The following is a 23,774-nucleotide window of genomic DNA, read 5'->3' as shown; positions in this document are numbered from 1 at the left end:
GCTCAAAGTACTTTTTGTAGAAAATGTTGGACAAGATATTAAAAAATAATGAGGCACCAGCTACAATGCAGTTACCCTGTCGAGTGAATCTTTACACTTGCAGGAACTTGATGCACTTAGAACTTCCCCATCTGGTATAAACAATTTTTCAGATGGTATCTCACACCGATGGATATTAAAAAGATAGACAAAACATATGATTGCCGCCGCTGGAAATGCAAAGACAAAGACGGAACTTACTTTCATTTGTGGTAGACTTGTAAAAAGGTTAGGAAATTCTGGATACAGATTCATCAAGAAATGCAAAAGGTTTTTAAAATCTAATTTCCAATGAATCCGGAAATTATGTTATTGGGGATAGCACCAGAGAATTTGGAAAATAACCACAGAGAACTTTTTGGATATCTGATGACTGCGGCAAGGATTGTACTGGCAGCATCATGGAAACAAGAGACTGTTCCGGACTTAGAAAAGTGGCAACAACAATGGAAGAATATGCGGTGACGGCCAGATTAACCAACATCCTGAAAGAAAGAATGATTGAAGACTCACAGAAGAAATGGGAATGCTATTTTGAATATGCTAACTGGAAAGTGTAGAATAAAAATCTAATAGAGATAGAAAACAAAAGTCATATACCTTGAGTAAGTTATAGATAAAGATAAATTTAAAGTATAAACACAGACAAGCTAAGTAATGTTCAAGTAAATATCATAACAACAGAACAATGCTTATGTAAACTGATTCCTGAAGTAAGCACAAAATGTATGAATGGAAGTGTATGTATATGTTTGTTTGTTATCTTTTCTTTTGAAAATGTTAATAAAATTTCTAAAAAAAAAAAAAACTTCCCCATCTAGAAATGCTTCTCCCCAGTAGCAGGGCTCCACTTTGTACGAGATGCACATTGTTGCTCTCTCAGTTAAAGTATATGGGAAAGTCAACACAAACAGTCCATGAACACATCACATCTTGATCAGAGATCTCAGATAGTATTCTGAACTTCATATTGCCCTGGCTTAGGAAGATGACTATGGGACTAGCTCAAGTTATGTTTTTTCCTGCATCCTCTCCGGGACCTGAAATGGCCCTGGGGTGAATGCTGTTTGCCCTGCTGGGGAATGTAGACACACATCAGTACGCATGGTTTCCCCTAATGCAAGGGTAGGGAATGTCAGGCCCGGGGGCCGTATAAGGCCAGCGAAATCATTTGGTCTGGCCCTTCATGGGTCCTGGCAGATCTCTAGCTCAGAAGGATGCTGCCCTGCCTGAATCTCTTGGGCCCAACTGGGGACAGCAGAGCTCAAAAGCGAGTCGCTCTATTTGGCCGACACTCGGAGCCGTCTCCGGTCCTCCTCTTGGCTAAATGTTTGACCAAATATAGCAGGCTAACTTTTAAGTTGATAATTTTGTATGGCCCCTGAATGATGTTATAAATATCCAAATAACCTTTGGCAGAAAAAAGGTTCCCCACCCCTGCCCTAATGGGACAGATAGTTAACCCCTTGGAGATGGGAAAATAGCACTGAAGGGCATAAGCCCCCTCTCCTCATGTGCCACAGTCCCAATTTTCATTGGCCTTCACATGCCTGGGAATTAGGGTTGCCAACCTCCAGGTGGCAGCTGGAGATCTCCTGCTATTACAATTGAACTCCAGCCGATAGAGATCCGTTCACCTGGAGAATATAGCCGCTTTGGCCATAGGACTCAATGGCATTGAAGTCCTTCCCATTTCCAAACTCAGGTGCTGCCCCCAAAATCTCCAGGCATTTCCCAACCCGGAGCTGGCAACCCTACTGGGAACTGAACTTCAAGCATGATCCTTGCACTATACATCTGATCACCAGGACCCAGAGAAGATGTGAGGAAAACATGTTGTTAGGCCCTATGCTGAATGGTGTTCCATGAATTCCACATGTTAACTGCACAGATGAAAGTAGAACAAGAAGAAGTGTTCATCCTAATGCAATGCATGTGGTCACAAGAACTTGATATTGCCGTGTAACGGTCTCCTTGACAGAGGTTGCCCTTTCTAATTCATCACTATTTCACATGAGTATAAGATGCAAAATGTCTGGACGTTTTGGGGAGTGTATTCTTTATGACAGAAAGTTGGCAGGTCAGAAAACTCAATGGTGATGGGGAAACTATCGAAAAAAATATTTTTAAAATATTGAACCATTCTGAATATTTTTAAGAATATAAGAGCTCTCCCGGGTCAGACCAGTGGTCCATCTGTTCCAGCAGTCTGTCTCACACAGCAGAGGGGCAACAATTTGGCACAGAGGCCAAGGCCTTCCCCTGATGTTGCCTCCTGGCACTGATATTCAGAGGTTTACTGCCTCTGAATGTGGAGGTTCCATGTAGTCGCCATGCATAGTAGCCACTGATAGAGCTGTCCTCCACAAATATTTCTAATCCCCTTTTCAAGCTGTATATGCCTGTGGCCATCACTACATCCTCTGGCAGATAATTCCACATTTCTAATCACTTGTTGCATAAAGAAGTATTCCTTTTCATCCATCCTGAATCCACTGCCCATCAGCTTCATTGGATGTCCTTGAGTTCAAGTATTTTCTTAGAGGGAGAAGAAGTTCCCTCTGTCCATCCTCTCTACCCTGTGCATAATTTTGTCAGGTTCCCCCCTCTGCTCAGTCATCTCTTTTCCAAACGGAAATGTCCCCGTTTCTTCAGCCTTTCCTCACAGGAACAGTGCTCCAACCATCTAATTATCCTGGTTACCTTCTTCTGTATTATTTCCAGCTCTGTAATGTCCTTTTTGAGATACAATGACCAGAACTGCACACAGGATTTCAAATGAGGCCACACCATAGATCTATACAGGGACATTGTAATATTGGCTTCAGCAACAACATATGAAAAGGCCAGGAATGGCTGGGCAAGAGATATATCTGCATTTGATTTGAAACAGAAGTCTGGTTAATGTTGAGATAATTCTGCTTTCCTATAACTCGTAGAGGGTGAGAAGATTGCCTTTATTTCTCATTTGCTCAACTATTTGCTACTTTTTATGTAGGAGATGTTGGGAGGTATTTAACTGGAAAGATGAGCTCCTCGTTATAATCTATTGCAGGCACCGTAGAATCCTGTGATAAGCTTACGGGTGTCCATTTACTCCTTTCCCTAAGCATCTTTTCCTCAAAGTAAATAGCCAGTCACTGTTGCAGAAGGTTTTTGCTGAAGAACCAAAGAGGTATCACCTTTATGCCTGAATGCAGTAGGAACACCCTTGGCTGGCAAAGTCCCAACATGAAATTGGCCCCGGCCATTTTGGCAGCCCTTTTGTGATGGCGCCTACTCCCACTGTTCAATTCCAAACATGCCCATTGGCCCACAAGATTCTGTACCTCTGGTCTAGTAGCTTGGACCAGCTAGTTAAATTCCATAATCCTTGTCAGTGCTGACTTCTAATATTTTGCTGCTTTCCTTCAAGTGGAGTATGCTGTGAACCACTTTGGGGTCTCCATTGTGGAGAAAAGTGGAGTAGAAATTAAGTAAATATATAAATACATGTTACATTCCTTTCATCTGGCCACTTGCTTAGGTGATCCCACACGCATAAATGCTGTGAAGATGAGAATGACAATATTTATTTATTTATTTCTACCCCACCCTCCATCCCCAGCCAGGCCAGGCTCAGGGTAGCTAACATCATTAATAACCCAACAATATAATATAGAATACAACCATACATTAAAAAACCTTAAAATTATTAAAATCAATTAAATTAGCCAAATTAAAAATATATATGAATAGTAACAGATGGTACACCCTTCGGGCACAGGCCACGGTGAGCCCAGTAACAGTTTGGTAGTAATCTGAAGAGACAGTAGGAGGTAGATTCAGAGAGAAGGAACAGATACATGAATTAACAGTAGAGGATATCAAATGCTATTAGACAAGCCAGCCTTAAGAAGCAGTTCAAGATCCAATGACTGCAATCCTAAGACTACTTTCTTGGCAGTAAGCCCTACTGAATAAAGTGGACCTTACTTCCAATTAGACCTCCTTAGGATTGCTCAGAAAATATCTTAGAATCTGGCTTCCAGGCACTGATGATCAATGGGAATGATGGATAATACACAAATGCTACAGTTGTTTTAGTCTGCTGTGAATCATTAATGCTCTCTATTTGCTGTGTCAAAATATTTTGTTAGGGTTTAATGTCTACAGTAAGGTCCTCCTGGCATTTTCTTACTTAATTGGTTAACAATTAAAAATTTCCAGGAGAATGCTAACTTGTTTCCTGTTATAGAAGTGGCCTTATGAATAAATGCAACATAGTAAAAACAAGCGTCTTGGTGATAGTAAAGTGTGATTTTAGAAGTTGCTTGTGCTTTCAGACTTTCAGCGGAATCCCTTTCGGAGTTATACTCTCCTAAAACCTTTGAAGCCAATGGGCTAAGAAAGGCATAACTTTGCTTGGGATTGCACTGAGACTGACATTACTCTAGTTGTTGAAGCTTGATTTTTCATTCTTTATTCTACCCATTATCTCATTATTTCACTGCTTTAGAGAGAAAACAACACATTTCACCACAGTTGAGGCATTCAGTGCACTCCAAACGATTAATTCGATCTCATGCAAAACATTAAGTACAAATATGAGAAAATAGTTCCCACTACCCACGCTGTAAGTTACGCACTGAGCAATTTCATAACCCTATTCAGTATCCAAAAGAACATTTACAATCAAAGTAATCAAAGTTATACCCTTCTCAGCCCATTAACTTGACTGGACTGAGGAAGGTATAACTCTGCTTTGTGTTGCAAAGTTAGAATCCAACATGTTTAATTGAATGCTGTCTTTCGATATGGGATCAAACAGGCTGGAACAGACTTTAAATGCTGCACTGAGACCAAACAATCAGCAATTTCTTTATGACTGCTGATAGACTTTCCCTAATAGGAGAGGCTTCCCTCCAAGCTCAGTACTTAATGATAGCCAAATCTGTTATACTTTGTCCTACAGGCAAAACATTTCTGTGTAGGAAACAGTGGGCTGGATCCTGGGGTTCTGTTTGCCTGAGGATGGAGCCTTCCCCCAGCAAACGGAGTCTACGTTTGGAGCCGTGAATTTCTTTCACTCGAGGAATCCTCCTTGCAATGGAAGAAGAAGGCTCCTTGAGCAGCAGGATATAGGGTTGCCAACAGATCCGATGGCACTTTTCATAGCGTGGAAGTAAACAACATCACCTGGTAAATAACATCCCATTAAGCTTCTGCTAAAAGCGCAGGACATTTTTTCCCCTCAAGGCCAGTTGGAGTCCAGCTCCAGACATGGAGTCCAGCTCTGAGCGCAGCCTTCATAAAGCTAATTTCACAAGCTTATTTCCTGTGTGTACATGCAGTGCCGGATTTACGTATAAGCTAAACAAGCTATAGCTTAGGGCCCCACTCTCTTGCGGCCCCCAAAAAAATTTAAAGGAAAAAAAAACCTAGATGTACATTGCGTTTCTAAAGGAACTTTTGTTTTTGCCAAATGCCAATGTGTTTGCATTATTAAGTTTGTTATGAATAAAAAATCATTTTAAGTTAGAGCTTAATAATTATTTCACTATTAATATACTTCTTCTTAATTGTATTTCAGCTCAACAATTACTTTGATAAAATACATATTTTGTTATGTGCAAATGGCTTTAGATACCTATTAGGTCCATAAATTACCATATAGCATATATTCAACACAAAAAACAGCGACAATTTGTTGTTGACAAAGGACAGCTGGACATGTAAAGGGCCCCATTACCTTCTATAGCTTAGGGCCTCATCAAACCTAAATCCGTCCTTGTGTACATGTGACGTGAAAATAGAGCCACTCATGTTATGCCTGTACAAATACCCATGACAAAAGGCAGGTATATGCAGCAGGCATGCAAGGATATTACATTATGGATGAGAGATGAAAATGAAACACTAGCACCTGAGGTGTATCTAATATTCTGCCATGTCTAAGGAAAGTGGAAAACTTCAACTGCGTGCATAAGGCTACTTGGGACTTTTAAATCTAAACACAACATTAGGGTTGCAGTGATTAGTCAATCAATTGGTTGGATTAACTGATCTAAAGCATTTTGAGCAACTAAAAAAGGTATCCCTAATTAAACTATTGTAGATGGCAAGTCTTAAAACAGTCATTCCCTCTTGGGAGTTATTATCTCCCATTCTAAAAACTTGTCTGCTGTGACTCTTAGAGCATTTTAAGAAAAGTAGGCTTTTTTTCTTCAGATATAAAATTTGTGCACATTCAATTGATTTACTGGATTGACTAATTAACTAACTGCAATCCTAAGAACACTATCCTGGAAGTAAGATCAATTGAATAGGTCAAAGTAGGATTCTGAGTGGATCTATTTAGTGGATCTCTAAAACCCACAAGATTAATTGACAAGCAGTTTGATCCTAAATGGAGATACACTCTTCTAAATCAATGGAATTAAAAGAATGTAGCTCTGTTTAGGATTGCACTCTAAGATCTATCAGCCATAGTTTACATATCTTGGGCACAATTTTGTGTTCTGATTCTGTCCTATGTACAAAAAAAAGTCAAATAAAAATATTTGCAGCAAAATAATTGTTTCATGGAGAAAAGAAAAAAAGGAGAGACTTACGGCTGGTCCATTATACTGAATCTGTTCATCTCATACTCTGATAAACTCTGAAAGAGGGAAAAACAGTGTTTCTTTAGGACACTGCCAAATCAAGGGAGGCGTTAATCAAAAATGAATGCAAATTTGACTTAACCAAAACGGAGTCTAGCTGAAACATCGTGTCATTACTGTACACAGTAAAGTAACTGTGCTATTTTAATGTCACTTTTAGTTTATATGCAGCACAGAACAATCATCCTCAAGTTACTCATTAACTCTTTATTACTAGCACATGGTAATTTTTGTGGAACGCACATGTCATATAGTGAGAATTCTGTTCAGGAACGCAGTGTGTGAAAAGCACTGGTTAATGAATTATTATAAAAAGGGACAAACAAGACGATAAAATCTGGAGTGTGTCCTTTCTGGGGCTTCCACTGCATTGCCTACTGATTTCCCCACCCACCCCCAGGAGTTTTGTAATCTCTTGGGTTGCCAGGTAATGGCTGGAGATCTCCCGCTATTATAACTGATCTCCAGGCGACAGAGATCAGTTCACCTGAAGAAAATGGCTGCTTTGGAAGGAGGATTCTAGGCAGTATACCCCACTGAAGTCCCTCCCATTCTCAAGGCCCACCTTCCTCAGGCTTCACCCGCAAAATTTCCAGATGTTTCCCAACCCTAGGGTTGCCAACCTCCAGGTACTAGCTGGAGATCTCCTGCTATTACAGCTGATCTCCAGCTGATAGAGATCAGTTCACCTAGAGAAAATGACCGATTTGGTAATTGGACTCTATGGCATTGAACCCCCTCCCCTCCCCCAACCCTTCCCTCCCCAGGCTCTGCCCCAAAAACCTCCCACCGGTGGCAAAGCAGGACCTGGCAACCCTACCCAACCCGGAGCTGGCAACCCTAGCAATCGCTACAAATCTGGAGGAAAGAACAGATGACCAGGAGCATGGCTTTTGAACTATTCTGTGTAACAGTATATGTTTCCCAGATAGACTTTTCAATACATTTTTCTTTGTTAGTGTGTAGTTGTTTTTATGGTCCCCTTTGTGCTGCTGTCATCCAAGGAAAACCTTTACTCTTTGATCCCTGTTGTTTTAGAACGCTGGCCAGATCTGTGTTATGCAAATTGGTACCCTAGAGGGTACTTTGAATGCATCCCCCTTTCTGACCTAACCCTGTGAGTGTAAAACTTCTGTTCAAGCACTCATCAGGGATGAATCAAAGTGGTGATTTGCACCAATGGTGGTGGTGGAAAGCGCTGTCAGGTCATAGCTAGCTGACCACTTATGGGGATTTCAGGGCAAAAGACAAACAGAGGTGGTTTGGCATTGCCTGCCTCTGCAATAGCAACCCTGGACTTCCTTGGTGGTCTCCCATCCAAGTACTAACTAGGACTGATCCTGCATAGCTTCTGAGATCTGACAAGATCAGGCTGGCCCGGACCACCCAGGTCATGGTGATTTGTCTGCACCCCAAATCAAATATCACAAGTAGAAATTATGCCAACCTCCAGGTACTAGCTGGAGATCTCCTGCTATTACAACTGATCTCCAGCCGATAGAGCTCGGTTCACCTGGAAAAAATAGCCCCTTTGGCAACTGGACTAGGGTTGCCAGGTACCTCTTCACCACTGGCGGGAGGTTTTTGGGGCGGAGCCTGAGGAGGGAGGAGTTTGGGGAGGGACTTCAATGCCATAGAGTCCAATTGCCAAAGCGGCCGTTTTCTCCAGGTGAGCTGATTTCTATCGGCGGGAGATCAGTTGTAATAGCAGGAGATCTCCAGCCAGTATCTGGAGGTTGGCAACCCTAAATTGGACTCTATGGCACTGAAATCCCTCCCCTCCCCAAACCCCACCCTCCTCAGCCTCCACCCCCAAAATCTCCAGGTATTTCCCAACCCAGAGCTGGTAACCCTGCCAAGGAGACTTGCTCCAGCAGAAGAGGCACCTTGCATCAGAGGAAGGTGTCACTGATTGGAATGGGCACTTAAGTGTCAAACCATTGCTGTCATTGTCTCCTCATGAACCAGAAAATGTGAAAAACAACTGGTGTTAATGAAGGTCCCAGACAGGACATATCTTTCACTTCCTTATTTGTACCACTAGGGGGTTCTGTTTGATCTCTTCCTCTCTACTTCTCTTCAAGGTCTGTAGGAGTCTAGCTTTAGGCAAGCTGGCTTCTTCTTAGATCGTGCATCCGTTGCATCCTCCCACCAGTCTCGCTTTGTGACTGTAAAACTCATGATTACCCCCCCCACTCTTCCTTTCCCCCCACCAAATTTCCCTAGGTTTTAAAAAGCCTACTAATATTATACATCATGGCATCTTTTCCTTCATGTAAGGGACCAGCAGAGCCCTGGCAGACAGAAAGGATTTTTGCTCAAGTCTAAATACGATAATTTTGAATGTCAAAATTTGCATCCATTTCTTTTTTGCATTGACCTATTTGACTTGGATAGAACTAAAAGAGCATCGTTGGTACCCGTCACACACAAAAAAGAAAGAAACTTCAAAAGGAGAATTGAATGTGAAGTTGCTAGATCTGTTTTTAATCAAGACTGAGGATTTCTCTCATTAAATTAGCAGAGTAAAGCTAGGAAGGCTGTGTTATTGCCAACTGCTGCTTTTGTGCGCGGCCACTGTACTTACGAACAGAAATATCACAGGCTGTACCTCTTGCATTTTATGGCCCTTTGATTGCAGTTTCGCTATCTCACCTGTCACCTGAGAATAACATTTCATGCATGTAATGAAGTGGGCTGCAGTCCAAGTAGGTTTGTGGCAAAATAAATCTGTTAGGGTTTGAAGTGCCACAGCACTCTGTTCTTTTTGATGGAGTAAAAATGTCCAGGGCTTGAACGCTCTAAATCAAAGTAAAGCAGCCTCTAAGAGCTCAGCTTCTCTGCAGTCTAGCCAAAAGACGTCTTGGAAAACGTGAGGCCTTAAAGCAGAACCCGCTTCACTGTTACTGCCTTATGTTGCATATATCCACGTGCCGACTCAAGCTTAGGGCTGCCAACCTCCAGGTGCTACTTGGAGATCTCCTAGGGTTGCCTCCAGGTAATTGCTGGAGATCTCCTGCTATTACAACTTATTTCCAACCAATAGAGATCAGATCACCTGGAGAAAATGGCCGCTTTGGCAATTGGACTCTATGGCATTGAAGTCCCTCTCCTCCCCAAACTCCACCCTCCTCAGGCTCCACCCCAAAAACTTCCTGCCAGTGGCGAAGAGGGACCTGGCAACCCTAAGATCTCCTGTTTTACAACTGATCTCCAGCCGATAGAGATCAGTTCCCCTGGAGAAAATGGCCGCTTTGGCAATTGGACTCTATGGCATTGAAGTTCCGCCCCTCCCCAAACCACACCCTCCTTATGCTCTGCCCCCCCAAAAACCTCCCGCCGATGGCAAAGAAGGACCTGGCAATTCAAAGTTTGGCCCTCAGAGCCGCCTAATTGTGTTTGCCCAGCAATCTTCACAGAAAGGCTATAAAAAATAAATATTCTGGTTAGGATTTTTTGGGGGGGGCTTTTTTGGTCACTTGCCAGAAAAGTAAGAACCAAGGCAAGCTTCTAAGCTGTACACCTCAACTGAAGAAACAACTTTTGTCCTGAGTGGCACCTTCAGAATAGCCAGGAAGTGTCCGAGGTAAGAGCCAGTGTGGCGTAGTGGTTAAAAGCGGTGGTTTGGAGCGATGGACTCTGATCTGGAGAACCGGGTTCGATTCCCCACTCCTCCACATGAAGCCAGCTGGGTGACCTTGGGCTAGGCACAGTTCTATTAAGAGCTCTCTGAGCCCCACCTACCTCACAGGGTGTCTGCTATGGGGAGGGGGGAAGGGAAGGTGGTTGTAAGCTGGTTTGATTCTGTCTTAAGTGGTAGAGAAAGTCGGCAAATAAAAACCAATACTACTACTATTACTTCTTCTTCTTCTTCTTCTTCTTCTTCTTCTTTCCCCCAAGGATAGAACTCTGCCCACCTGCTCTGCCTCTCTCCTCTCCTACAGCTCCTGGAAGCTTAAAGAGAAGGCAGTGCAGTGGAGAGGCTGTTTCCACCAAGGACACAGTTGTTTCCATCTCTCTCTGTCTTCCTCCCTGCCCTCAGGATTTGTCTGTTGTTGACAGGTAAATGTGTGGTTAGGTAACTTGAGTTTGTGGAATATGAGAGAATTTTTTTTTTTTTGGGGGGGGAAGTGTATAACTAAATAGACTCCATCCTCTGACATGCTTCAGATTAATGGCATCTATCCTTGGCTCTACCTACAAGACCATTTTAGGTTCCACCCCCTCTTCCCAGGGTGCCAGAATTTCTTATTGCATTAATCTCTGCACAAAATTGGAGGGGGTTGTGGATTCTGCCCCAGATTTTGCAGCTGACTTTAGAATTTTGGCTCGTGCTCAAACTTTTCAGAGCAGATCCAACTAACTCCACAATCGCTTGAAGACACACAAGAAGAGAGGAACACGTATTGCAGCAAAACGTCATAACCTCTGGACACTCTACAATTCAAAAGCTTCTCGTGAAGATTCTTATCTGCATTAGGAAAATATGGCTTTTCAGACCACTATAAACCACCTATATTTAATACTAATCCTGTAATTATACTGTTATATGCAAGAGAAGCCCAGCTGAATCCCATAATTGGAGCATGGCTCACAAAGTCTAGAAATCAGCACATTCCCATGGAACATTAAAAAAGAACCCCAAAATATGAATAATTGGAACTAGGTATTCTACATAGAGATCTGTCACACTGAATGCCTAATTAAAAGAAGAACACACCAGTAATGGAGAATATAGTATTCTTGCTGAGAAAGGTGTCAGTTTTTTGGGGGGGACAGAGCTCCCGTGTCAGGAAGAACTGCATAGCAAGCAGAAATCGAGCAGTTTGTTTCCCTTTAACTACATTTGCATGCCCAGAGGAAAACTTCACCGGCCAAACTTCGACTTGTCCTGCTATAGTTAAGGGTACAGGAGTAGGTAAAAAACAAAACAAAAGTTAGCAACCCTGGGAAGGAAGTACTGTAATAATAATAAGAAGAAAAAGAATTGGTTTTTATATGCCGATTTTCTCTACCCTTTAAGCAGAATCAAACTCGCTTACAATCTCCTTCCCTTCCTCTCCCCACAACAGACACCTTGTGAGGTAGGTGAGGCTGAGAGGGCTCAAAGAGAACTGTGACTAGCTCAAGGTCCCCAGCAGGCTTCATGTGGAGGAGTGGAGAAACCAACCCGGTTCACCAGATTAGAGTCTGCTGCTCATGTGGAGGAGTGGGGAATCAAACCCAGTTCTCCAGACTAGAGTCCACCGCTCTTAACCATTACACCACGCTGGTTCTCCATGTTGGCAAGTAATTTTTTAACCCATGGGGAGGAGCTGTGACTCAGTGGTAGAGCACCTGCTTTGCATGAAGAAGATACCGGGTTCAATCCCTGACATCTCCATATATAGTAGGTGATTTGAAAGACCTCCATGTGAGACCTTGGACAGCCTCTGCCAGTCAGAGCAGAGCAGTCATCTACACTTTACCTCCAGCAAGCTGGGTACTCATTTTACCGACCTTGGAAGGATGGAAGGCTGAGTCAACCTTGAGCCGGCTACCTGAAACCGACGTCCGTCGGGATCGAACTCAGGTTGTGAGCACAGCTTTGATGGCAGTAGTGCAGCTTACCACTCTGTACCACGGGGTTCCTCAGTGCTGATGTTAAGCTGTTACAAAGTGTGTATGTACTAGTACTATGTGTGTATGTTTCCATGTTGTGCCTCATTTGTAGGGTTGCCAACCTCCAGGTAATAGCTGGAGATCTCCCGCTATTACAACTGATCTCCAGCCGATAGAGATCAGTTCACCTGGAGAAAATGGCTGCTTTGGCAATTAAACTCTATGGCATTGAAGTCCCTCCCCAAACCCCACCCTCCTCAGGTGCCGCCCCAAAAACCTCCCGCCTGTGGTGAAGAGGGACCTGAATAAACTGGACTGTTGATATTGCTCTGCTATTTCTGCCTCCGCTTATGATGCTTACTTTGCATGCGCAAATCTGGTGTGCTGCTGTGTTTAGCTGGCTGCCATTAGTTGTATGTAGGGTTGCCAGGTCCCTCTTTGCCACAGGCAGGAGGTTTTGGGGGCAGAGCCTGAGGAGGGCGGGGTTTGGGGATGGGAGGGACTTCAATGCCAGAGAGTCCAATTGCCAAAACAGCTATTTTCTCCAGGTGAACTGATCTCTATTGGCTGGAGATCAGTTGTAATAGCGGGAGATCTCCCGCTATTACCTGGAGGTTGGCAACCCTAGTTGTATGGCTGGATTGGCTTTATTATGGGATTTTTTAAATTATACCTTTGTGTTACTAGTTATGTTGTGAGCTTCTCCTGGAACTTTTGGGCTGAGAGGGTAATACAATTTTAGAAGAAATAAGTAAAAACAGTTCTAAACCTTTACGTATGCACTAGTCTTAAATCCCACTGAACTCTGAGATTTACTTATGAGTAAACATTTTGGTATTGCACTAGGTATTTAGGAAAGAGCAATGGTTGTAGCAATATCACTCCAATGGGTGATAACCATTCAGTTTCCGCATTTGGAACCCCCCCCCCCACAAAGCACCCGTGCAGGTGCCCCTGGTGGCAAATATCTTGCTTAAAATCTTATGTCCTTTGTAGATGCAAGATCTCTGCTCAAGAACCACATGCCCCAGGTGACTTGCAGGCATGGCAGGGTTGCATGCGTTTGGACGATGCAAGGCTTGAGGGGCTGTTAAACATTAAACAATATGAAGAGGCAGAGGAAAGGAGCTCTGTTTATTTACTGGGGCACTCCCAGTTTGCTTGTCGGCTGCCCTTCAGGAATTACATACTCTGGACGGCCCAGGCTAGCTTGATCTCGTCAGATCTCAGAAGCGAAGCAGGGTCAGGCCTGGTTAGTATTTGGATGGGAGACCACCGAGGAATACCAGGGTTGCTGTGCAGAGGAAGGCACTGGCAAACCCCCTCTGTTAGTCTCTTGCCATGAAAACCCCACAAAGGGGTCGCCATAAGTCAGCTGCGACTTGACGGCACTTTACACACACACGCACAATGGAGGCAAACTCCTCTTTTCTTACATGTTAACTGATCACCCCCCTTCCCCAAATAAGGGGCTTTCTTTGCCTTCCGGCTCTACACAGTCTAGCACCTTTTGAGACTCATCTCTTCCTGTTTGTTTGATTGAGACTGGTGTTGCGCTCCATTACATCCAATACAGGCAAGACGGTTACTGTAATACGACAGGTTGCTTTTGCATAAGGACAGCTAGGTTTCACATCAAAGAAATCGGGGCATTTTGCACAAAACACCCTTCAGGCCAGTTCTGATTATGTTTTTGTTTTTTTTAAACCTGATGTTACCTTTTGCCTTAAAAGAAGGAAACTATGGCCTTTTATGCAGGGGTGTTGACCCCCGCTTCGGGGCTTCATTTTGATTATGCATGCCTTTTCCGCCCGTCAGAGGCCACCTAGCACTTCCTGTGCATTTTGTCTGCATTTTCCAGATTCTGGCTAAAACATAGGGTTGCCAAACTCTAGGTGCTAGCTGGAGCTCTCCTGCTATTACAACTGATCTCCAGCCAATAGAGATCAGTTCACCTGGAGAAAACGGCTGCTTTGGCCATTAGACTCTATGGCATTGAAGTCCCTCCGCTCCCCAAGCCCCGTCTTCCTCAGGCTCTGCCCCAGAAACCTCCCACCTGTGCCAAAGAGGGACCTGGAAACCCTATTGAAGCGGCATCTGGAAAACATGGGCAAAATGTGCGGGGAGAGCGAGGTGATCTCTGGCAGGCGGAAAAAGTGTGCATAATCAAAAGGAACCCCGAAGCAGTCGGCAGGGGTGACAGTGGAGAAATGTCCCTGCATAAAAGGCCTATATACTTTCCTAAAAATAAGAAGAAAAAAACTGTCTGTCTTTAACATCTGTTGAGAGCAGTAACTTCCTTAAGCAAAACAGCTGAGTAAATTGACAGTAAGTGAATGTATCCTCTGTTAGTCTCTTGCCATGAAAACCCCAAAAGGGGTCGGCATAAGTCGACTGCGACTTGACGGCACTTTATCCACACACACACAAGTGAATGTATGGCCAGCCCCCTTAACTTCTCAGGGAAGCGACTTCATCCCTTGTAATAAAGGAATAGCTTTACTTAAGCGCATATTTGCGCTCAGCTTTCAGCCTACTTTCAATGTGGTATATATCCCTAGAAAAGATCCTAGTAACGCAGTTTCACCACAAGAAGTTAAATTTGTTTAAAATGAGACATTTGACAAGCCTGTATGATGTAGTGGTTAAAGCATTGGAGTCAGATCTGGGAGACCTCTGTTCATGTCCCAACTCTGTCATGAAACTTTCTGTGTCAGCCTGTCCTACCTATAAGGGTTGCCAGGTCCCTCTTCGCCACTGGTGGGAGGTTTTTTGGGCTGGAGCCTGGGTAGGGCGGGGTTTGGGGAGGGAAGGGACTTCAATGTCATTGAGTCCAATGGCCAAAGTGGCCGTTTTCTCCAGATGAACTGATCTCTATCGGCTGGAGATCAGTTGAAATAGCAGGAGATCTCCAGCTAGAACCTGGAGGTTGGCAACAATACCTACCCCGCAGGATTGTTACAAGGATAAACTGAGGGAAGGAGGAGCATGCAGGCTGCTCTGAGCTCATGGAAAGAAGGGTGGGATCAAAATGTACTACAATATTCCAACTAGTCCTGGAATCCCTGGCAGTGTTGGCTGAGGCTATAGCAGCACTCAGAAGTCAACTGCAGATGTCACTGGGCAGTCACTAGGGTTGCCAACCTCCAGGTTCAAGCTGGAGATCTCCTGCTACTACACCTGGTCTCCAGCCGATAGAGATCAGTCCCCCTGGAGAAAATGGCCACTTTGGCAATTGGACTCTAAGGCATGGAAGTCCCCTCCCCTCCCCATGCCTCGCCCTCCTCAGGCTCCGCCCCCCAAAATCTCCTGGTATTTCCCAACCCAGAGCAGGCAACCCTAGCAGTCGCTGATTAGTTCAGTCATCCCGAGCAGTGAATGAATAAGTCCATGCCTTAAAAAAAAAAGCCTAGAGAAACTTGGGACAGAGACCAAAAGGACAGCCAAAGGCACTGTATTGAAACATTTATTGTAGGTAGAACAAAAGAAGATGGAGAAATAACATGCCTTTCTAGTTCTAAGTTACTCAGTTTAGCGGGTTTTTTTTTATAAAGATGCATTTTAATGCCCTATAGTCATTTGCCATTGTCGATCTATATACAAAACAGACAGACAATTTGCTTAGTATGACTTGAACTGTGAGGAAGATCATCTGGTGGAGATCTGCTCCCAAACTGAAACAGGGAGAGCATGGAGGGGGGGGGGGATATTTAAATATAGAAAAGTCTGACATCTGGTGGCCTAAATAGAAAGTGCGTCTAAAACTGGTTTCGCTTAACTTTTGTTCACCATAGCAGCTGCGACTTCTGTTCATACATTAAGCATAATAACTGTGTTAAGGCAACTATTACTGCAGCAACAGAGATCAGTGACCATTAAATCTTGTTATGATCCATGGGCTTTAATATATGTCACAGAATCAAGAATTGGAAGAGACCACCAGGGTCATCTAGTCCAACCCCCCCTGCACAATGCAGGAAGTTCACAGCTACCTCCCAACTACCTGCATGAACAAGAACATGTCATCTGCGTGAACAAGAATAAAAGCTATTCTCATGCTTTCTCCTCCAATGCATTATTTATCTGGCATTAACAGTGTGCAGGCGTTATATAGAACATAGCAGTGTACTGTACAGCTAGTTAAGAACAGAGGATGCATCCTGTAGATATGTCAAGCATCAGGAAGTTGCTGCTGGTCCATGCAAAAAATGTTTGGTTATTTTACCGCATGTACAGCTTATGGAAACTACAACATTGTCCCAATATCCTTATGTGGTCATAGAAATGCTACTTACTAACCCTGTGTTATGCATGTTCTAAGTTTTTGGTTTGCTTTTGAGCAAGACCCTTTGCTTTTAGGTAGAAAGGTTGATCATCAGGAAGGTTTTTTTTAATCTCCTGTGATGGGGTAGGGGAAAAATTGATCTTGCTTATTGGCTTGGAATCTCCAAATGTTTCATAGATTTTTCTAGGAAGGAAATGTTGCTTCAGAATACCTGAAATATTTTTTTGGTTAGGCTCCTGCATTAGATAAAAGAGCCCTGCCTGCTATGTCGGAAGCAAGCTTGCAACTTTCCTAAGTTCTTAGTTGGTCAAATTTGAAAAGTTGCACGTTTATATCAGACATAGGGGGTTACCGCATTATGTATTCCCAGCGATGTATTAAGAGTTTGAAAATGTTATAAAAAACATCGCTTTAAAAGGGTTTTTGGATACCACGGCAAAAAAATGGTTGGAAGACGTCTTCACAGCTAAAGGGGCCAAACAAAGTGCAAACAGTATTTTTTATAACAGTTTCAAACTCTTAATACATCGCTGGGAATACATAGAAAGTACGAACAGTATTTTTTATAATATTTTCAAACTCTTAATACATCGCTGGGAATACATAATGCGGTAACCCTCACAGCAGGAAAGATTTTTTATTGGCTAGAGAATCGCCATTGCAAACGTGCAGGAAGGCACGGAGTCAGAATTTGTTTTATTACCCTGTTCCTTTGTTAAAGGTGTAAAAAGGAACAAGGTAATAAAACAATCCTGACTCCGTGCCATCCTGCACGTTTGCAATGGCGATTCTCTAGCCAATAGAATGGTTACATCTGTCATTTACATCATCATTTTGAGACTAACTATTGATGTAAACAAGTTAACCCTTTAACTGCCCTGACAGAAATGGAACTCGCACTGAATCCCTAACACTTTTATCTAACGCAGGGTCCCTGCGGGAACCTAAAAGAAAAATACTTCTGCTATTTAGAAACCACATTTCCTATAAAAAATTATGGGTCCATGACTTTCTAAAAACAGCACTTTTTACCTAGATGTAGCAACAGGGCAGTATTTGGGAAGAACAGAAATAGGCATGCCTGAGCAAAGTTTCTCAAAGCCATTGCATGACTTGGAAATGGCAAGCTGGCTTGCTTGCTTATCTCTGTTGCAATACATGGCCTTTCAACTCACTGTTGACAACTCTGCTTCTCTTCTCTGCCCCCTGCCCTGTTGAGCGGGTAGAGTTGCCAGGTCCCTCTTCACCATCAGCGGGAGGTTTTGGGGGTGGAGCCTAAGGAGGGTGGGTTTTGGAGAGGGGAGGGGCTTCAATGCCATAGAGTCCAATGGCCAAAGCGGCCATATTTTCCAGGTGAACTGATCTCTATCGGCTGGAGATCAGTTGCAATAGCAGGAGATCTCCTGCCACCACCTGGTTGGCAACCCTATGTGTGGGGTGTGTTCATGCTGAATGAAATTTCAGTTTGGAAGCTGATAAGGGGGGCTCACGCTCACAAAAACATGTGCTGGATTAAGAATATGTTGAATCTTGTGGCACCTTGGAGATCCTATTTATGGCCCAGCAAATGTTACATGGCTACCTTTCTGGAATTACTTATTTCTGGGCGTCCAACCTCCATAAATTGCAATTAAATGTTTGTGATACTATATTGTACAATAAATTATTGCATGTGATTGTATTTGGATTTTTCACCCCTAAGAAAGCACAGCACTAGACTCCTAGTTTTCAAACTCCTAGGCAGGCAGTAGCATACACAAATGCCTACAAAGGCATACTCATAATGATAAAAGTTAACTTGCACTCTGTTTCAGGATATTGACGTAAGTAGTTTACATGCTGAGCTTTAAATTTGCATGCATTTACCAGACAACACTTGCTGGAAGTAAGGCTGTACTAAAATAAACTACAGGAACACGTATACTGTGCATGCCTGCATACTCATGCTAACACCAAATGGAGTGGGGGGTGAGGCTTTCAGAAGGGAACTTGGTCGATCTTTACAGGAAAAGCAACTATGAATGGAAGGAGTACAAACCCAGTAGTATTTCTTATTTGTTTTTTAAAAGTAGTATTTCTTATTTGTTTGTAAAGCTTAAATGGCATTATGTTACTGGATGGAAGCTGGTTTTGACTATGACTGAAGTTTCTGTATTTGTGGATAATTTTTTTCTTACTCTCTTTTCCACTGCCTCTTGCATCAGAACCAGTTTTAGTCTTGATAGGTAAAATATTTCTCATGGATATGCAAATTCATAATCTTTCCTTAAGTGGAAAGGATAAAAAAAGCTTCCTGGGTAGTAACCTTTGCTCTAGATAGAACCTGAGAAACCTTTATTCAGAATGTTCTTCTGTAGTTCTTAAGATCACATGGATAATTTTTACTATGATTTTACTTTTGCTGTATGTCTGATTGTTTTGCCAGGTCCTTCCTTGCCACTGGTGGGAGATTTTGGGGGCGGAGCCTGAGGAGGGCGGGGTTTGGGGAGGGGAGGGACTTCAATGCCATAGAGTCCAATTGCCAAAGCAGCCATTTTCTCCAGGTGAATTGATCACCATCGGCTGGAGATCAGTTGTAATAGCAGGAGATCTCCAGCTAGTACCTGGAGGTTGGCAACCCTACTGTCAGAAGGGGGAAAATGTATATTCTTGGTGTTAAGACTGCTCCAAATATTTATAAGTTTGATTTGCGTTGGCTTGTTTGGATGACACTTTTTTTTTTTTTGCAGTCATCTCTGCTCAATAGCAATAAAACTGAACTAATTGGTGTAGTGAGAACTGAGCTTGTTTAACTCCAGAGGTAACTGAATCGGAGCCCCTTCTTTGTTTACATCCTCAAGTACATCATCTTGAGACAATCCTTCCTTGAACGGTTCTTGAGTCAGGCAAACATTTGTGTACACAGGGCAGGAACCCCTGGCAGAAGGAGCCTGCGACAGGTCGCCTCCCTATTTTAATTAGCCCCTGCTGTCCAAGGGCCTGGGAACTTTGCAGAAGCACTCCTGGCTGGCTCTGCCTGCCAAAGCAGCTGTTTTTCTTTATTCTTTTGCATCTGGATGGAAATAATAAGGCTAGGGAGGGAAATAACTACATGGGATACAAGAAAACAAAGCAGTAGGAATGAGGGTAAGAATTGCTTCCCCTACCGAAACCATCATCAGAGGATGCATGGGAAATGTGTGAAGAAAAACCCATAGGAAAAAAAATAATTGTTCTCCTGAAATTCCACACCAATTTCTGTTCCAGTGTTTCACTTTTCAAAAGAAATGCCACATTAAATTAAGTTTTACATTTATCCTTCCCATTTTAAAAATGTGTGCTGAGGTTGCTGTTTGTCTAGAATATGTTGTCCACTGGAAATTGCATTGTTGTTTTCATTTTCCTGCCCCTTTGGAAAAAGAGGGGTGCATGTAGGGGAGGGTTGAACATGAAATACAGAATTGTTCCATGTGTGAAGTGCCGTCAAGTCACAGCCGACCTATGGTGACCCCTTTTTGGGTTTTCATGGCAAGAGACTAACAGAGGTGGTTTGCCAGTGCCTTCCTCTACGTTCCATAGGTCTACCATATTACCGACAACCAAACAGAATGTCAAATGGACAAGTTACATGCTCAGCCAAGAAGCAGCCTGATCAGTAGGGTCACCAGCTCTGGGTTGCGAAATACCTGGAGATTTTTGGGGTGGAGCTTGAGGAGGGCAGGGTTTGAGGAGGGGAGGGACTTCAATGCCAAAGAGTCCAATTGTCAAAGTGGCCATTTTCTCCAAGCGAACTGATCTCTATGGGCTGGAGATCAGTTGTAATAGCGGGAAATCTCCTGCTAGTACCTGGAGATTGGCAACCCTACTGATCAGCTATTCTGCTGAACACGGCTACCTCAGCACAAGATACAATCTACCACCCTAGTGCTGGAATCATGAAACACTTCTGCGTCATTCTCATGAACTGCACTCTGTGCCCCCCCTTTTTGTTAGGAGGCAGCAAGGAATCTTTTCCACTTTCTGGACCAGCTCTTACAAAGACTGATATCGTAACAGGAAAGTCTTAAAGACCCAGAGGGAAACATTAGACATAGATTTTTTTGTGTATAATGTTCTTTGACTTTGTTCTTTGATACTTGTGGTACTATGTTCTCTTGTTTGACTATCGCTCACTTGTAGATATTCCTTGCACTACTTTTTGTATTGACTGTCTCCTTTGGAATAGATGTGTAGAACTGAGCCTAGTGTTCATTATTTTTGCATAGCCAATTAGCATCGCACTGTGAATTGTTTTGCAGCACCTGAAGATTGGCAACCCTACTGATCAGGTATTTTGCTGAACACGGCTACCACAGCACAAGATACACTCTACCACCCTAGTGCTGGAATCATGAAACACTTCTGCGTCATTCTCATGAACTGCACTCTGTGCCCCCCCCCTTTTTGATAGGAGGCAGCAAGAAGCATCAACATGCTTCGTGGTACAGTAGGATGGGGATGGGGGATAGATAAGAGGAAATGTTCACTGGTGCAGAGCCTCAAAAATAGATTCCAAGGGCTGGTTGTCTAGAGCCAGATGGGGGCTCCAATGCCGATCATGCGACCACCACAAAGGCAAGGCAGGAGGGTGGTGCTGCAGCCCCTCAGTGCGGACCAGGCCAGTGATTAAGGCAGTTGAAGGTCAGGCTTCCACAGGTGGTAGATCCGGGTAGCAAACTGGCAGTGCTGTGGCTTCAAGTCCTGGTAGGCTAGAAAGAAAAGCCATGCCTCCGAGGCCCAATGGTGGCCTGATAGGGTCAGGCCAGGGAAGAGGCCAGAACAAAATTGGCCACAAGAAGGCTCAGACCATCCCCAAATCTTTCCCAGGGATGTGAGGCAACACCCTGGTTTGCTGGTTCCCCACAAACTAGAGGAAGGGGGAGGAGCTTCTGGGTAGCAGTGTGTGTGAACAAGATCTTGGTGGACCGTAAGTTAAATGTGAGCAGCCAGTGTGATGCAGTGACAAAAAAGGCTAATGCGATCTTGGGGTGCATCAACAGAGGCATATCATCCAAATTGTAAGATGTCATAGTTCCACTGTACACTGTATTGGTCAGGCCGCATCTGGAATATTGTGTGCAGTTCTAGAGGCTTCACTTCAAAAAGGATGTGGACCGAATCGGGTAGGTGCAGAGGAGAGAAATTAGGATGATCAGGGGCCTGGAGACCAAGCCCTACGAGGAAAGGCTGAGGGAGTTGGGAATGTTTAGTCTGGGGAAGAAGAGGTTGAGGGGTGGGGGACATGATTGCTCTCTTTAAGTATTTGAAGGGCTGACACTTAGAGGAGGGCAGGGAGCTGCGGTAGAGGATAGGACTAGCAATAATGGGTTTAAATTGCGTGCAGAAAGGTACCAGCTGGATATTAGGAAATTTTGTTTTTACAGTAAGAGTTGTTCAGCAGCGGAATCAGCTACCAAGGGAGTTGGTGAGTTCTCCCTCACTGGTAGTCTTTAAGCAGAGGCTGGACAAACAGTTGTTAGGGTTGCTCTAGGCTGATCCTGCAGTGAGCAAAGGGTTGGACTAGATGGCCTGTATGGCCCCTTCCAGCTGTATGATTCTGTGATTCTATGACTTGCAGGAACTGTCACAGGAGCTATTTAAGCTCCTCCAACCTAGAGCCAAAGAGGACACAATTGGGGCTGCTCCTCTCTCCATGAAACTAACTCAGAGAGAACAGCAGGAGAGGGAAGGGAGAGTCCCGATGGGAAGAGGTGGACCAAGGTGAGGATTCAACCCTCCCCTCCCAGTTTGAGGCCTCTGAAAGGGTTGAGGGTGAACTAGTTACACCCTCTAGTGAACTCATATCCGAGGGCCCACCAGCCATGGATGGCCTTCCCTTCGCGCCACTGGCGCCGGCCCACCTCCTTACAACCTGAAAGACTAATGTTGCTAGCCTCCAGGCCCTAGCTGGAGATCTCCTGCTATTAAAACTGATCTCCAGCCGAGAGAGATCAGTTCACCTGGAGAAAATGGCTGCTTTGGCAATTGGACTCTATGGCATTGAAATCCCTCCCCTCCCCAAACCCTGCCCTCCTCAGGCTCTGCTCCAAAAACCTCCCGCCGGAGGCGAAGAGGGACCTGGCAACCCTATGAAAGACTGACCATCTTCCCCTAGCACTGACATGGCTTTGCTGGCAGTGAGGAATATCTGAATGGTAGGGTTGCCAACCTCCAGGTACTAGCTGGAGATCTCCTGCTATTACAACTGATCTCCAGCCGATAGAGATCAGATCACCTGGAGAAAATGGCTGCTTTGGCCATTGGGCTCTATGGCATTGAAGTCCCTCTCCTCCCCAAACACCACCCTCCTCAGGCTCCATCCCAAAAACCTCCTGCCAGTGGCGAAGAGGGACCTGGCAACCCTACTGAATGGCTTTCCCCCATTTGCTTTGCAGTAACATGACATTCAGCTGAAGCATGGAGGGTCCAAGTGGCAGTATAGAAGGAAAAGTGTACCATTTATAGAGCTAAATCTTGCAGGAACTCTTCCTCTTGAGTCAGGGGAAGACTTCTTCTGTTGGTGGAAAGTATATCTACTAGTATAATGGATCCCATGGCAGCCATTCCATAAACTGCATTTGTATGTTTCAGGCTGCTGGGGAAATAGGTATATTCTCCAATAAGTATGCTGTCTTGGTCTCACTCGAAAACAGTAGATGCTATTGAAATATCCTTTTGCGTAAATGAAAGTATTGCACTGCTTTTTAGGATAGATTGTGGCTATTCAATTTCAGTGGTAGTGTTTTTTTTTTTTAAAGAAAAGCTTTAAGTAACAGTTTTATTAGGATATTTGTCAGTGGGGATCCAATCTTCTTTAAGGAACAAGAATCTAAACACAGTGTTAACTGGGGGATTTCAATCAATTTTAATTAAAGCAATTTTGTTACCAAACTACTTAATGACTTACTAAATATTACTAAGCGTTCCTTGCCAGAACAGCTTTTGTTTTTCATTAGTGGCTTCTTGCCACAAGAAATGATCTCATCCCTTCAGATATAGGATCCTATTTCCTTAGAGCTTAACTACAAATGTCAGCTTTTCTTGTGCAATTAAATTGCAAACTCTCAGAAGAGCGATAAAAAGCTGTACTTTCTCTGCTGGCGCAACTTCTCAAATCAGGAAGTAGAAAAACCAATTTCTTAAATGAGCTGAAAATGAGCAGAGAGGGCAGTCGCAAGGAAATTACG

At 43.8% G+C, this 23,774-nt stretch overlaps 1 protein-coding gene across 1 annotated transcript in view; it reads right to left on the bottom strand.

The window, feature by feature from the left end:
- The window catches only part of BLNK (B cell linker), a 114,831-nt gene that overhangs the window by 75,351 nt on the left and 15,706 nt on the right, over positions 1 to 23,774 (bottom strand). The window contains exon 3 of the mRNA XM_056849954.1: positions 6,633 to 6,679. Within this exon, the coding sequence (XP_056705932.1) occupies positions 6,633 to 6,679 (47 nt within the window). The remainder of the gene's footprint in view (positions 1 to 6,632; positions 6,680 to 23,774) is intronic.

Source organism: Euleptes europaea, chromosome 5 (assembly GCF_029931775.1).
Source record: "Euleptes europaea isolate rEulEur1 chromosome 5, rEulEur1.hap1, whole genome shotgun sequence".
In the NCBI taxonomy this organism is placed as follows: Eukaryota; Metazoa; Chordata; class Lepidosauria; order Squamata; family Sphaerodactylidae; genus Euleptes; species Euleptes europaea.
The sequence above is the reverse complement of the archived record's forward strand: the minus strand, read 5'-3'. Positions and strand labels throughout refer to the sequence as shown.